The following is a 15,448-nucleotide window of genomic DNA, read 5'->3' as shown; positions in this document are numbered from 1 at the left end:
TACTGTTTAGTAACTGTACTTGCAAACATTATACAGAGAGTTAATATGATTATTAATATTCATGGCAATTTCAGTGTCTAGAACTGAGTCAGAAAAGGTAGAATCTGTGGGTCAGCTGTTAAATGAGAACATGAATCACTTAGTTTAGAATCCCCTGAATGACTCACTGGGGAGGAGATAGAAGTTGGCCCAGATAAATTTCTGTTGCCATTGGTTCTATCAAGAAAACATGATCCATCAACAGCTTTGACTTTCCCTGTTCACTTGGGATATGATGTCTTCACAGAGGATTAAAAACAAAGATTCCCTTTCAATGTCATTCATCTTTCTGTTCTGTAATCCCAAATAGACTGGGAGGAAGCTGCACGGGAGTCCACATAATCCCTCCTCACCATGCCTGGAACGGGCACGCAATGTGGGCCAGGAAATCAATGTTTGCTTTACAATCCAATATAACAATTTCAACTGGACAATTTAAATCATTATTCATCCTTCTGGCCAGTGACACTAAAATGTGTTATGCAGACTTTCTGGGTTAGCCATCCCTGAAAAACAGCAATGCCATCATGGACAAACCGCAAACTGACTCTGAGGTTTTAGGAATTACTTCTCAGCCAGCAGAGTATAGCCTGTCCTTTTCCTAGCTGTTTAAATTTTCAGAAATCATTAATTTTAATTTAAAAAATTCTTTAGTCCTTAAAACGAACTATATGCTGTTTGTCTGTTTGTTTTTTGAGACAGGGTCTTGCTATGTTGCCCAGGCTGGTCTCAATTTCCTTGGCCCAAGCAATCCTCCTATCTCAGCCTCTCTAATAACTGGGACTACAGGCAAGTGCCACCATGCCAGACTCAAACTATATGATTCTCTAGAATCTCATGATTCTGATGCCAGGAATAGCATCTGAGTAAATTCTAGGGTGTTTAAGCTGCCTTCTGAGTAAATTCGAGGGTGCCCTTTTCCTAAAGAACATAAACGTCAACGTGTTTGTCTCTGAAAGCCACTGTACTAGTCCCTGTCACCTCAGTCTCACACCTGCCCGCTTTTCTGGCACCCGGTCTCACCTCCAGCAGACCCAGGGCCTGGCGCTGGCACCTCTCCTGCAGCTCATCTGCCAGCTCCTTCAGGGCCTTGCTCTGCTGGACCAGCCGGCTCTTGCTCTCCCGCAGTCTCTGCAGCGTCGCTCGCTCCTCCGCCTCCAGCCGCCTTAGCTGCAGTTGCTCCTCCTGGGCCAGAAAGCCACGATGCTTCTCAAACTCCAACCTGAAGCGCTGCCTCTGCATTTCCACTTTCTCCTGAGGTGACACAGTGGATCACATCATCAGCGCTCGGCCTCCTGCAGCCATGTACAGGACAGAGCTGGAGAAGGCAATGTCCAGACTTCCCTGGGATCCGTAACTCTGTGGACTGACTGGCTGCATTCTAACAACATGCACAGACTGCAGTCCATTCGTATAAGAAGTAGCCCAGGAGAGTTTTCAAACTAAGTTTAAAAAATACTGTTGGACTGGAGTTCCCATTTTGCCACAGGCTTGGGGGCAAGGTACTTTTATATTGAAGTTTCAGTACCATATACAAAATGTGAGGTTCTGGGGAGGTTGAGGCAAGAGGATTGCTTGAGGTCAGGAGTTCAAGACCAGCCCGGGTAACAAAGCAAAACGTGACTCTATCTTTAAAAAAATTAGATGAACTGACCGGGCATGGTGGTAAGCCCTGTAGTCCCAGCTACCCACAAGGCTGAAGTGGGAGGATTACTTGAGTCTAAGAGCTCGAGGCTGCAGTAAGCTTTGATTACACCACTGCACTTCAGCAAGACTCCATCTCTTAAAAAATGTCGGGAAAAAGAAGAGTATGTGGATTACGGTTGAATATCTATTAAACTACAAGAACAGTGATCGGCATAGAGCAGTCACACAACAGGTTACTATTTACTAGTAGATTAGTCACTAGAACCACTAGAAACAACCGAATTATGAAGAAATGTTAGAGACCTAGAATTGTTTGAATAAGAAAAGGCTGAGAGATGAGAAAATATGAATGCTGTTTCATAATATGGTAATAGTGAACACAACCAACAACCATAGGTCTAACGTTCTCTACGAAGCCAAGAAAGAACTAAGTAATGCTCAGGCCACTGAGTTCACAGTTCACGTCAGGGAATTAACCCCGATTTCTACCCGAATCTCACGTCTTCAGTTTCTGAATAGACCTAAGGAACATACTTCATCCCAGGCTTAGTTTCTAGATTTTCTCCTCTCGAGATAAGCATATTGGAAACTAACTTTAAGCTGAGTACCAGAGGCAAATCACTCCCTCAAAGTATCTGTACCTCCCATTCTCTGTCCTGTTTTATCGATTTATTTTATTTTTTGTATATATTCATGAGGTACAAATGGAGTTTTGTTACACTATTATACTGCCTTGTAGGTGAAGTCATTTGCCTGGTTTTTTCAATCTTTTTTTTGAGACAGAGTCTTGCTCTGTCACCCAGGCTGGAGTGCAGTGGCACAATCTTGGCTCACTACAATCTCCTCCTCCGGGGTTCAAGTGATTCTCCTGTCTCAGCCTCCCAAGTAACTGGGATTACAGGCACACACCACCATGCCCAGCTAATTTTTGTATTTTCAGTAGAGACAGGGTTTCACCATGTTGGTCAGGCTGGTCTTAAACTCCTGACCTCATGATTGGCCCACCTTGGCCTCCCAAAGTGCTGGTATTACAGGCGTGAGCCACTGTGCCCAGCCTATCTGCCTGTTTTTAAACGTGGTAACTTCTTGCTTTGACTAAAAGGCATAAACTATCACCTTTTTAAACTAAACATCCCCTAAGACTTAACTCCTTCCTTCCATTTTCCAATTCTACTTCCTTCTACCATTTTCTAAATCACCAGATTCAGAAAACTTCATCTTCTTTCTGAAATCAGTCAAGTCTGAATTCCATACACTGATTCCTGAAAGGTGTAACTCATGTAAATATGAGAAGCTCTCTTCATATCAGCACGGCTGTGCTGTTGTGGGGTGGGGCAAATAACCCAGCCACTAGAAAAGAGTTGAGTCATACCTGGGGCATGAAGGGGGGTGTGGTGGGAAGCGATTTGCCTGCAATTCATCTTCCTTTCACACCACCCTCTTGAGCACAACTATATCTGCAGACAGAGAAACAGGAAAGGTTGTTTTGTAGTATTTAGAATACCTTGTGACCAAAAATGTGCTTGCTGCATTTGGCTCACATGGATACATTCTTGATGGTAAAGATCATGCAAGTTTACTTGGCTTAGAACAGGGATCTCAGTATCATCCCTACTTAAGAATAATCAGTAGAGGGTTTAAAACATGCAGGAACTCAGCTCTCCGATATAGGCATTCTGATTTTATAGATCTACGGTCAGGCCAGGATTGAAAACAATAGACTTGTATTTCAGCCTGAAAAGAACAAAAATTATCCATCAATATTACAATATTAAATAATGTACATCCTATCACTATGTACATTATAGGCAAATAACGAACATTATTTAATATTGTAAAGCTTTGTTCTTGCTCTTTTTATCTCGATTGCCACTACCCAATCCAAACTATGCTTTACTAACTTGCTCTTCCTGCAAAACCCACGGCTATATCCCTCTCACCTAGAGTTGCATCTTATACCGTCACTACTAGTTTAAAAATATTCGTTAATAATACTGATGAACAAGTTTGTCAGTATCAACGTTAATAAGTTTAAATATTTCTTCACACATCTGAGTAACATTAGGTACTAAAGTTATTAACATCAATATTATTTAATATTGATAACTTTTATCCTTTCCTATCACTATCTACATTATTTACCTATAATGTACATTTTTCTTTTCTTTTTTCCTTTTTTTTTTGAGACAGAGTTTCACTCTTGTTGCCCAGGCTGGAGTGCAATGGCACTATCTCAGCTCACCGCAACCTCCGCCTCCTGGGTTCAAGCGATTCTCTTGCCTCAGCCTCCTGAGTAGCTGGGATTATAGGCATGCGCCACCACGCCCGGCTCATTTTTTTTTTTTTTTTGTATTTTTAGTAGAGATGGGGTTTCTCTATGTTGGTCAGGCTGGTCTTGAACTCCCGACCTCAGGTGATCCACCTCCCTCGGCTTCCCAATGTGCTGGGATTACAGGTGTGAGCCACCATGCCTGGCCTTAACATACATCTTTCTTCTCGGATAAGTGTTATCTTTTCCTATCCCTATGTGTATATATATAGTAATCTAGTAATGTAGTAAATATAGAAAAATGTAGTTTAAAAAGTTTTTATGTAATATCTGTGTAAAGATAGAGTATAAGACAAAATTTTCAAAGAAAACAAGAAGGAAATAATTATAAATATATAGAGTCATCAGAAAAGAAGGGTTATTTGGAAAAGGAAAAAGAATAGGAATATCCTGTAGAGTATAACCTATTATATATCATATTACATAATACATTATATGAATATATAGAACTATACACACAGTTTCTATATATAGTTTCTCAATCTTGACACTATTGACATCTTGAACAGATCATTTTTTCTCATAAGATATGGGAACTGTCCTGTGGACTACAGGGTGTTAAGCTGCATTCTTGTCTCTACTAGATGACAGATGCACTGCACCTACCCTTCCTCAGTTGTGACAACCAAAAATATCATCTCCAGAAATTGCAAAATGTATCTGGGGGTGGTGGGTATCGCCTCAGGTTGAGAATCACTGTGTGTGTGTGTACGAATCACTGTGTGTGTGTACGAATCACTGTGTGTGTGTGTATACACATATTCACGTGCATGCGCATGAATGAAACATGGAATAAAAAGAGCTAGTGACGTATAAAAAAATGGAATAGGCCGGGCGCGGTGGCTCAAGCCTGTAATCCCAGCACTTTGGGAGGCCGAGACGGGCGGATCACGAGGTCAGGAGATCGAGACCATCCTGGCGAACACGGTGAAACCCTGTCTCTACTAAAAAAATACAAAAAACTAGCCGGGCAAGGTGGCGGGCGCCTGTAGTCCCGGCTACTCGGGAGGCTGAGGCGGGAGAATGGCGTAAACCCGGGAGGCGGAGCTTGCAGTGAGCTGAGATCCGGCCACTGCACTCCAGCCTGGGAGACAGAGCCAGACTCCATCTCAAAAAAAAAAAAAATGGAATATGCGTATGTACAGAAGATCAAAAAAGGCTGAATGTTCAGATTATTTCCCTGTATATAAGATGATCACTTTGGGCTGTACTTCTTCTGTTACAAAGTTGTGAAATATTCATTATTTCATTCACCTAACAAATATTTTCAAACTAGTAGTGACAGTATAAGATGCTATTCTAGGCGACAGGGATACAGCAGTGGGTTTTACAGTAAGATCAAGCTAGCAAAGCCATTTAATTATAATTTGGATTGGGTGACGGCAACAGAGACAAAAAGAACAAAAATGAACCATATCATTTGAGGGGACAGGGATGACCCAGGATGGCTCTGAGGTGTTCTTGGGCATTTATGGAGATGGAACAAAAGTGCTGGAGAATGGAAGACGGTGGAAGAATTACTGACCCGAATCTGGATCCTTCAAACATGCAAGCCTCCTAAAGCCCCAACACAGTCTTACCTTCCAAATGACAGTCTTTTTCCCCACATTGGCCTCCTGAGCCAAGGCGTCCTCCAACTCTTTCCTCACAAGTTCCAGAGCCATCTGGAGCTTTACCTGTTTGGGAAGATATTTCAAAGCTGTTACAGATGCTCTCACTCAGTACCTAACGTTACACAGATGTGTGAGGAAATACAAATATCAATTTAAACCATCTCTTGAAAGCACATAAAAAATGTTCAATATCATTAAAAACTAAACATAAATGTATTTAAGTTTTAGTGTCAGGGTCTCGCTCTGTCACTCAGGTTGTTGTGCAGTGATGCGATCATGGCTCACTGCAGCCTCAAACTCCTGGGCTCAAATGGTCCTCCTACCTCAGCTCCCAAGCAGCTAGTACTCCAGGCACACTCAGCTAATTTTGTTTTCTGTAGAGATGCGGTCTTACTATATTGCCCAGGTTGGTGTCAAACTGTTGGCCTTCAGAGAGTCTCCCATCTTGGCCTTCCAAAGTTCTGGAATCACAGGCGTGAGCCACCATGCCTAGCTCCTTAAATGTATTTCAATACCAGATACAATCAAATAGTTATCTAAAAGTATGCTCACTGCATTGTTATATACGATAGCATAACTTAACTAAAACATTAAAGATAGGGGAGAAAAAATCATATTAACTGGATAGAATTAAAATAGGATGTTACAGAATGTTTAATGACAAGAAATACAATGATAATGTCCAATAAATAAATATATTTTACAAAATAGCATTAATTTTGAAAAAAATGTGCTGGTAATGAATATATTAAAACTGGGCTGATGTAAATGAGAATATTAGACAAAATGTCATCTATTGGTATTTGGATGAAGAGTGATGCTATTATATCTCTCTATATTTCAACTTCTTGAAGTTATTGATTACTTTATGATAAAGCATGGGTTTATTATTGTAGTATTAGCAGTATTATTAGGTCAGAAGGAACTTGGGAGGTTATCATATTTTATATGAAAAAATACAATATGTTGTAAACTTTACAATGAGTAAAAATACAAGAACTAAATCTTCCTTCAATGATAGGGCCCTCACTAAATATGTGTATTTTATTTACAGAAAATATCCACAAAGATACATACATAAACAGGATTTTAATTTAAAAATTCTATTCTCAAAGTTACTTAATAAATCCTATATACACATCAATTGTTTTTAAAAGGAGAATATTATAATTGTTATACATAAAATAACAGTAGTAATTCATGATACCATTTGACCCAGTGGGGAAAGTGGCATTTGTTTTGGTGTTTACAAAGAATGAACGCTTTGACACTTGTAGATAGAGAAAGCACTTTGACACTTGTAGATAGAGAAAAGCTCCCTCAGGCCAAAGAAACTGTCAGCAAAAGCAAGGAGATGTGGCACGGTTAGGAAAACAGTGATTCGGCTAAATTTGCTGGGTTTCCTGGCTAGTTAAGACAAGAGCTATGGAAATATAACTTAAGGCCCTAGAACGCTATCACTGACAAGCTCAGGAGTTTAGATAATATTTATTTGGTATTTAACTGAAGAACTACTGGAAATACAGAGAACATCTTTAGAAATATTACCCTAGAGGCTGGGCTGCCTGTAACACCAGCACTTTGGGAGGTCAAGGAGGGTGGATCACAAGGTCAGTAGTTCAAGACCAGCCTGGCCAACACGGTGAAACCCTGTCTCTACTAAAAATACAAAAATTAGCCGTGTGTGATGCCTCGTACCTGTAATCAGGAGGTTGAGGCAGGAGAACTGTCTGAACCAGGACCCGGGAGGCAGAGGTTGCAATGAGCCGAGATCACACCACTGCACTCCAGCCTGAGCTACAGAGCTAGACCCCGACTCAAAAAAAAAAAAAAAAAGGAAAAAAGAAATATTACACTACCAATCCTCTGTATGGTACTTTCTGGACTTTTTTTTTTTAAAAAAAAAAGGCAAGAACATAGCAGAAAAGTTTAACTAGAAATTACCTACATCTCGCCAATGACAATGAAAATCAAGAAGACATACCAAGAGAGATACTGGTAGGTCCAGAGGGAAGGGGAAAATATCCTAAACCTTAATTTAAAAAAACAAAACAAATAAAAATTTTAAGAAAGCTAGTATTTGCAATGCACTACAGCGCGACTGATAGTCCTTTGGTTAAACATGTCAGTAGATTAAAGACGACTTAGACCTCCTCGCTGCTGGCAGTTGTTCTACATGCTGGGATTAAAGTGTGTTCAGAAAACACCCAAGAACTTTTGAAGGGCACCAGTAGGAAGAATTCTACACAAAATTTCACAGATGCCACTTTGGGGGCCAAATACTTCCATTTTGTTTTTCTTCTTTCTCTTTTAAGCTTCCCGGGCTACACTCCAAATGAAACACCTTTTGAGGATGTTCGAATCCTAAGTCCCCAAATCCCTGCTGATGGAGAGCCACCCGCGGGCCACCCTCTCCTACTTCAGGAGGCACAGGCGCCTGAGTTTTGGAGGGATCGGAACCCGTGCCCAGGATGACACTCTTCCTAACAACGCCCAAACCCGTGCGTTGCTTTTGTAACAACACTCATTTAACGTAAACACTGTGCAAAAGCAAAGCATTGCACAAATGAGAACTATTACGGCAAGTTTACGATATAGATGTACAGTAGTTACCAAGAATGAACTGGACCACAGCCCTCCCGACCAGAGCCCAGCTGAGGGACCAGACTATCCGCACCAGGAAAACCCAGCCCAGCGCGAGTTCGAGGACAGGAGAGTGCTTGAGGGAGGAGCGGACGGTGTAAAATAATGGTTGTGTGTCGCAAAGGGGGTTACCCCAGGCAAGGCAAGGAGACCCACACTGAGTGAGCCGCGTGGGCGGGGGGTACGGCGCGGGGCGCGGGGAGCGGCCGTGGGAGCCGCTCAGGAGACGGGTGGCCTTGGCGGCTCCGCTCCGGACGGTCTCCCGCTTCCCGGTCCCGCAGCGCCCGCAGCCCCCGCCGGGGGGCGCCTCACCTGGTAGCGGCCGGCGGCCTCCTGCAGCGGCGCCGTGCGGTGCGTCCTGTGCTCCGGGCCGGCGTCGCACACCCAGCACAGCGCCGCCTGGTCCTCCTCGCAGAAGCGGTTCAGCTCCTCGCCGTGCCGCGCGCACCGCCGCGCCCCGGGCCCCGCGCCCAGCCCCAGCCGCCGCACGCTGTCCACCAGGCCCGCCAGCTGCCGGTTGGGGCGGAAGCCCGCGGGCCGGAAGGGGCCCCGGCACTGCGGGCAGGCGTAGACGCCGCCCTGCGCGACGTTCGACTTCTCGCAGAACTCGGAGATGCACCTGAGGCAGAAGCTGTGGCCGCAGTCCACGCTGACCGGCTCCTGCAGGAAATCCAGGCACACCGGGCACCGCGCCTCCTCGCGCAGCCGCTCCCCGGGCGGCCCCGAGGCCATGGCCCGCCTCCCCGGGTGGCTGCGCTCCCGGCCACCCGCACCGTCTCCCTTCGCTGTCTGCACGGGGGAGGAGCCCACGCCGCAGGAAAGCAGGCGCCGGTGGGTGGTGTCCGCTGGCCTCAGTTCAAGAGCTCAGACGAGCCACACCCGGTGAAAAGCCACCACTCAGGCGCTCCCAACGTCGGGGGTCAAATTAACGTTATGGTTCCCCCCACCCCCCGCCACACACACCCCCAGGAAACGGCATTTCTAACTGGAATCCCTCGTCATCTCATTTTCACTGTCAGTAGATTTGGAGAATTGCTACATTCCCTCCTTCCTTCCATCTTTTTTTGGGGTTGTTTTTGTTTTTGTTTTTTGAGAGGGAGTCTCGCTCTGTCGCCCAGGCTGGAGTGCAATGGCAAGATCTCGGCTCACTACAGCCTCCGCCTCCCGGGTTCAAGCGATTCTCCAGCCTCAGCCTCCCGAGTAGCCGGGATTACAGGCGCCCGCCACCATGTCCGGCTAATTTTTGTATTTTTAGTAGAGACGGGGATTTCACCATTTTGGTCAGGCTGGTCTTGAACTCGTGACCTCAGGTGATCTGCCTGCCTCGGCCTCCCAGAGTGCTGGAATTACAGGCGTGAGCCACTGCGCCCGGCCTCCATCATTATTATGTAGATTTTGTGCAGATTTCTGAGGTACCACTGCAGTTTTGTTACATGGATACACTGCATAAAGTCTAGGCGTTAGCGCAGGCGTCGCTGTAATCGTGTACACTGTTCTCATTCGGTGATCTCTCATCCCTCGCCCGCCTTCCACCCTCTGAGCCCCTTCCATTGTATACTGAGCTATCCATGGTCCTCTCATACCATAATCGTTTCTTAAAAACCTTTCCCTCTTTATATAGCATAATCACTTTTTAAGTGTTTTTTTCCAAACTTCATTTTTTTCTCTTGCACTAATTACCTCTAGATAAAGAAATGAGACACCGCCTGACACGGGAAGATGTATAACTATAGGTTTACAGTCCAGCCAAAAATAATTCTAAATATTTAAATAAATATCTGGCCTAGTTCAATGAGGGTCCTATAAGGAATACACAAGTGTTGTAGGATTGTTGCAAAGCCAATCTTGGAGATGACAAAGCTATAGAATGCTCATCAGAAGGAATAATTCAAGCTTAGCCTCTCGGTGCTGTACCTGTCAGATGGGGGAGGCTGAGACAGGAGCAAAATGATTTGACAGAGTATGTTACTTCATCCAATGGGAGACTGAATCAGGATAAAGTACATTAAAGACTCTAACGTCGTCCAGAAAGTAGACAAGTCTGGGGCAGTGTCTGCATCTGTGCAAAATAACTTTAGTATGGTCGAGTTTGAAGTGATGGTGGGGTGTGCCTCTGGCAAATCAAACCGCCCCTGAGCACACGTTGTGTCTGTTTGTAGCCAGGAGTCTCATACATTGCACCAGGTACTGAAAACACACATGTTAAGGAAAAGAGGTAGGACCTCATTTCTCAAGGAGCCTTAAGATCAACTAGAAGAGGTGGCTATGAAATCATGCAAACGTAATTACAAACCAATAACTGCAAGGAAGGTGGCTTACCAGTCCTGCAGGAATATAACAGAGGACTCCGAATGAGACTGCAGGGTGGGGGGCCGACACCTGAGGTCTCTGAGTTAACCTCTGATAGGTGAACACAAGCTGGCCAGCAGGAAGGGGGGCTCCGCAAGGTTGTGCCCCCCGAAGCCATGAAGAGTACAAGGTAAACTTCAGCAGGTGGGAGCAAGACATACCCAGATGACACTGAGAAGCCAGGCAGGCTGGCAAGCTGGGCCAGAATATGGTGGCAGCAGATAAGGCTGCAGCAAGAGGCGGGACCAGATGACTCAGGTCCTTGGGGATCCTGTGGGGTTTGTGGGTCTTTGTTATAAGGACAACGTCTTGGGCTGGATCTCTGGTGACAGCCAGAGCTAAGGATTTTGAGGCCTCCTGCCTAAAGGTTAAGTGCCTAATTAAAGTGAGTAGATTCTTGGAGAACACACATGGGTTTGTATTAGCAAAACATTAAAGATGTGACATTAGAGAAAAAAGCTAAAGAGCGGAAAGAAGACTTAGCAAAGAAAAACAGACTCTGGCTCCAAATTAAGGGCTGCAGCACTTGCTAAGAAACTTGAGGCTAGCTGTGCCACATTTCTGCCCTGCATTTCTTCTAACATGCAGTGAAGAAGTGTCGTTCTTACAAGGCCTTTCAGAGTATTAAATGAGCTAACAGACAGTAGATGCTTAATATAGGTCCTGGCATGTTGCAAATACACACACACATGCGTATATATATTGAGACAGGGTCTTGCTCTGCTGCCCAGGCTGTAGTGTAGTGCCACAACCTGACTCACTGCAGCCTCTACCTTTCAGGCTCAAGTGATCCTCTCACCTCAGCCTCCCAAGTACCTGGGACTACAGGTGCCCGCCACCACGCCCAGCTAATTTTTGTATTTTTTGTAGAGACAGGGTTTTGCCATGTTGCCCAGGCTGGTCTCAAACTCCTGGGTTCAAACCATCTGCCCACCTTGGCTTCCCAAAGTGCTGGAATTACAAGTGTAAGCCACCTCGCCCGGCCATGTAGCAAATATATTTAATTGAAGAAAAGGAAATGAAATAGCAAAGTGAATGGAAGGATGGTGAGTCAAAAGGTAAGCTACATTAGGAAGAGAGAATTTTTTCTATTTTGTTCACTGCTCTATGTATCCCTAGGACCTTGAAGAGTAACTGGCACAAGTGGACACTCCACAAATGCTAATTGAATAAACAAGTTAATAAGTGAATGAACAGAATTAGCACAGTTTATCCTAGGAGCTAATGAAAGAGGGAAGTTCAAAGATGATTATATTATGTCAAATGTGAAATCCATGTTTGTCTGCATTTTACATATATGATCTTGCTCTGGCTCTCCATAACTCTGGCAGATGTTGGAGCATTTTTCTGTTTTGCAGGCATAACGAGACACAGTAAAACAATACATTTGCTCAAATGTATGGGCCAGTTGATAACCAAGCTCACTTAAATTCAGATTTCCTAGTGCCTATGATCCTAAGGGAAGGCCTCTGGCTTCTGATGTTGGGGGTCACTGTGATTTTCAGGAGGGTGTGACGGAGTGGGCGAGCTCACTTCTTCCCCTGCTGGTTCTAGAGTTGCTGAGCTTAAAATGCTTTGTCTCTGACACTGGTTGACTAGGAATGACATCGGTACCATTGTTCTTAGAAACACACATTTCCCTTATAGCACATCGATGCAGGTAAGTCGTGGATTGGATTATATCTAGGTGTCACTGTATTTACAAATGCTATGTGGAGTGCTTCGCCAGGCAGTTTCTGGTTTAATGGGAATAATCTAACTTAAATTTGTATTTTCTCATGAGCTTTCTTTTGGGGTAAATAAAGCATCTCTTTGTTTATGCCAATACGACCAAATTCCAATGCACCCCACTCCTTAATTTATAAGTCCACCCTCTGATTCATTTACAGGTTGCAGAGTTGCAAATCTTTTAGCTAATACCACCCGCAACCATCCTCCTTCTCTAATATTCCTCTCCCGTTGTGTCCTGCCTTCTGTGACGTCATTAAAATATGGGATCTGCCATCATCTGAGCATTATTCCTCCCTGCTCTTTTTTGTGATTTATTTTATCTCATGGCTTTGGGCTCCTGAAACCATTTCTTCAGGACAGCAATGTTTTCTTCCTTACTTTGAACCCTTTTCATGGAGTTTCTCAGATCTCCATGGCCAAACCCTTTGCCTCAGCTTTGGGGATTCACAATCTCTTAGCTCCATAGCCCTCAAATCAGCCCAATTTGTTCTCAAGACACCAGGAGTTCGGTCTAAGTCCTGCTGCTTTCCATACAGAAAGCCAATCACTGAGACCACGATTATTGCCAGAGAAGAATCTTTTAATCAGGTGCTGCAGCAGAGGAGATAGGAGCTCAGTTTCAAATCCATCTCCCTGACTGACTAAAATTAGGGGCTTATGTAGCAGCAGGGAAGAAATATAACACTGTGTGGAAAAAGAGGAACTAGGGAGGGATAAGGAAGCAATCATGTTGAATAAGCGGACTGGACTGGCATCTTACTATCTGGTTGAGATGACCTGGGGTGAGCTGATGAGTTTCAGTTCTTTCTTACTTTTCGAGAGGGCTGGTGGTCCTTTCCTGAGGAAGGAACTCAGATAAAACAAAAGTAAATTTCAAGCTCTAAGACCAGAAAGGTCAAATTCTCTCTCTATATCTGTCTGTCTGTCTGTCTGTCTGTCTATCTATCTATCTATCTATCTATCTATCTATCTATCTATCTATAGGACTATTGGGTTGGCAAATTCAAATGCCAAAAGTAAAAGCACAGCCCTCAAGACTAGCATCCGCTGACTCAGCATTTCCTTCCCTGTTTCTGGCTTTGAAAGGACCTCATTCAAGCAACTGAACCCTGCATTTTTTTCTCCTTTTTTTTTTTTTTTTTTTTCCAGACAGAGTCTCACTCTGTCACCCAGGCTGGAGTGCAATGGTACGACCTCAGCTCACTACAACCTCTGCCTCCTCGGTTCAAGTGATTCTCCTGCCTCAGCCTCCTGAGTAGCTGGGATTACAGGCGCATGCCACCACGCTTGGCTGATTTTGTGTTTTTAGTAAAGACGGGGTTTCACCATGTTGGCCAGGCTAGTCTCAAACTCCTGACCTCTGGTGATCTGTCCACCTCGGCCTCCAAAAGTGCTGGGATTACAGGTGTGAGCCACTCCGCCCAGCCTCTCCCATTTTCTTTAATTGCAGTAAAATACTCATAACAAAAAAAGTTACTACCTTAACCATTTTTAAGTGTACAATGCAGTGGTACCTAATACACTCATAGTGTTGTACAGCCACCTCCAGAACCCTTGACATCTTGTAAAGCTGAAACTCTAAGCCCATTAAACAATAACTTCCCACTTCCTCCTCCCTCCATTCCCTGGCAATCACCATTCCGTCTGTGTCTGTGATTCTGACTACTCTAAGTACCTCATGTAAGTATTTATCTTCCTGTGACTGACTTATTTCACTTAGCGTAATGTCCGCAAGATTCATTCATGTTGTAGCATATTGCAGAATGTACTCCATTTTTAAGGCTGAATACAGTTTCATTGTATGTGTATACCACATTTTGCTTATCCATTCCACTATAGACACTTGGGTTGCTACTGTATTTTGGTTATTATGAATAATGCAGCTATAAACATGAATGCATGTATATCTCTTCCAGACCCTGTTTTGAATATATCTCCAGAAGTGGAATTGCTGAATCACAAGGTAATTCTATATCTCATTTCTTGAGGAACCTCCATACTATTTTCCACAGTGGCTGTACTATTTTATATTTATACCAACAGTGCACAAGGGTTCTGATTTCTCCACATCCTCACCAACACTTGTTATTTTCTGTTTTTTCAATAGTAACCATCCTAATGAGGTGGTATACCCTGCATTTTTTTGTTTTTCCTTTTTTTCCAGAAACTATATTGAAGTAAAGTTGAACTAAGATTATGTGATGTTCTCTGTGGGCACAGCCTCCATTTTTACCTGGGTAAGGCCTGCTGGAATTCAGTGCACCTCTGTGCTTTTATGGAAGGGATTCAGAGGGCAAAGTTAAAGCAGAGACAGCTCTTAGTGGCTAGTGATAGTGAGAGTGAACCAAGTAGTCTTCAGGAGATTGATAAAGAGAAATAAAATCTGGTCCTTGGTTTGTTTTCCATGCACCCGAGATGGAAGCAACATGTGTGCATTTTGATGAAGTTATATTAATATAATAATGGATATTTAAAGAGTGGTTTACACTCTTTTTTTACATAATTTGACTGATTTGAGGAAAAGAATATATTCTTTTTTTTTCTCTCTGTTTTTTTTTGCGATGGAGTTTTTGCTTTTGTTGCCCAGGCTGGAGTGCAATGGTGGGGTCTCGGCTCACTGTAACCTCTGCTTCCAGGGTTCAAGTGATTCTCCTGCCTCAGCTTCCCGACTAGCTGGGATTACAGGTGCATGCCAGCACACCCAGCTAATTTTTGTATTTTCAGTAGAGACAGGATTTCTCCATGTTGGCCAGGCTGGTCTTGAACCCCTGATGGTGATCCACCTGCCTCGGCCTCCCAAAGTGGTAGGATTACAGGCGTGAGCCACTGTGCCCGGCCTAAGAATGTATTCTTTTAATATTTTATTCCAAAGCCCCTTCAGTCTGAGCATGCTCAGAATAAGGGCTCAGAATAGATTCTGTAAGCAATTAATAATGCAGTATTCCATGTGAGGTTTGCAATCTGTCCCTGAAGGAAGTATTCTAAACCCCATCTGTGTTTTAGACATGAGAAACCTGAGATTTGAGCAAATGTAATGAGCGAATTCCATCTATCATTCTAGGTCTAATGTTGGATGATGTTCCTGCCGTACTATGCA

At 43.9% G+C, this 15,448-nt stretch overlaps 1 protein-coding gene across 7 annotated transcripts in view; it reads right to left on the bottom strand.

The window, feature by feature from the left end:
• Positions 1–10,709, bottom strand: part of TRIM58 (tripartite motif containing 58) — a 36,218-nt gene extending 25,509 nt beyond the window's left edge. Inside the window, exons 1-3 of one of the 7 annotated variants that reach the window (XM_073011928.1) lie at positions 10,591–10,709; positions 5,596–5,691; positions 1,063–1,293 (exon numbers count right to left, since the gene is read on the bottom strand). In XM_073011928.1, coding sequence (XP_072868029.1) covers positions 1,063–1,293; positions 5,596–5,679 — 315 coding nt within the window. In that variant the 5' untranslated portion in view covers positions 5,680–5,691; positions 10,591–10,709. Of the gene's footprint in view, positions 1–1,062; positions 1,294–3,058; positions 3,144–3,190; positions 3,292–5,595; positions 5,692–8,583; positions 9,583–10,590 lie in introns of those variants that run through there. The other 6 variants (XM_073011927.1, XM_073011932.1, XM_007990088.3 and 3 more) reach the window with 6 other exon arrangements.
• Positions 10,710–15,448: the final 4,739 nt, after the last annotated feature.

The sequence above is a fragment of the Chlorocebus sabaeus genome, chromosome 25, assembly GCF_047675955.1.
Source record: "Chlorocebus sabaeus isolate Y175 chromosome 25, mChlSab1.0.hap1, whole genome shotgun sequence".
Classification (NCBI taxonomy): domain Eukaryota; kingdom Metazoa; phylum Chordata; class Mammalia; order Primates; family Cercopithecidae; genus Chlorocebus; species Chlorocebus sabaeus.
This window is presented reverse-complemented; position numbering and strand designations above follow the sequence as displayed.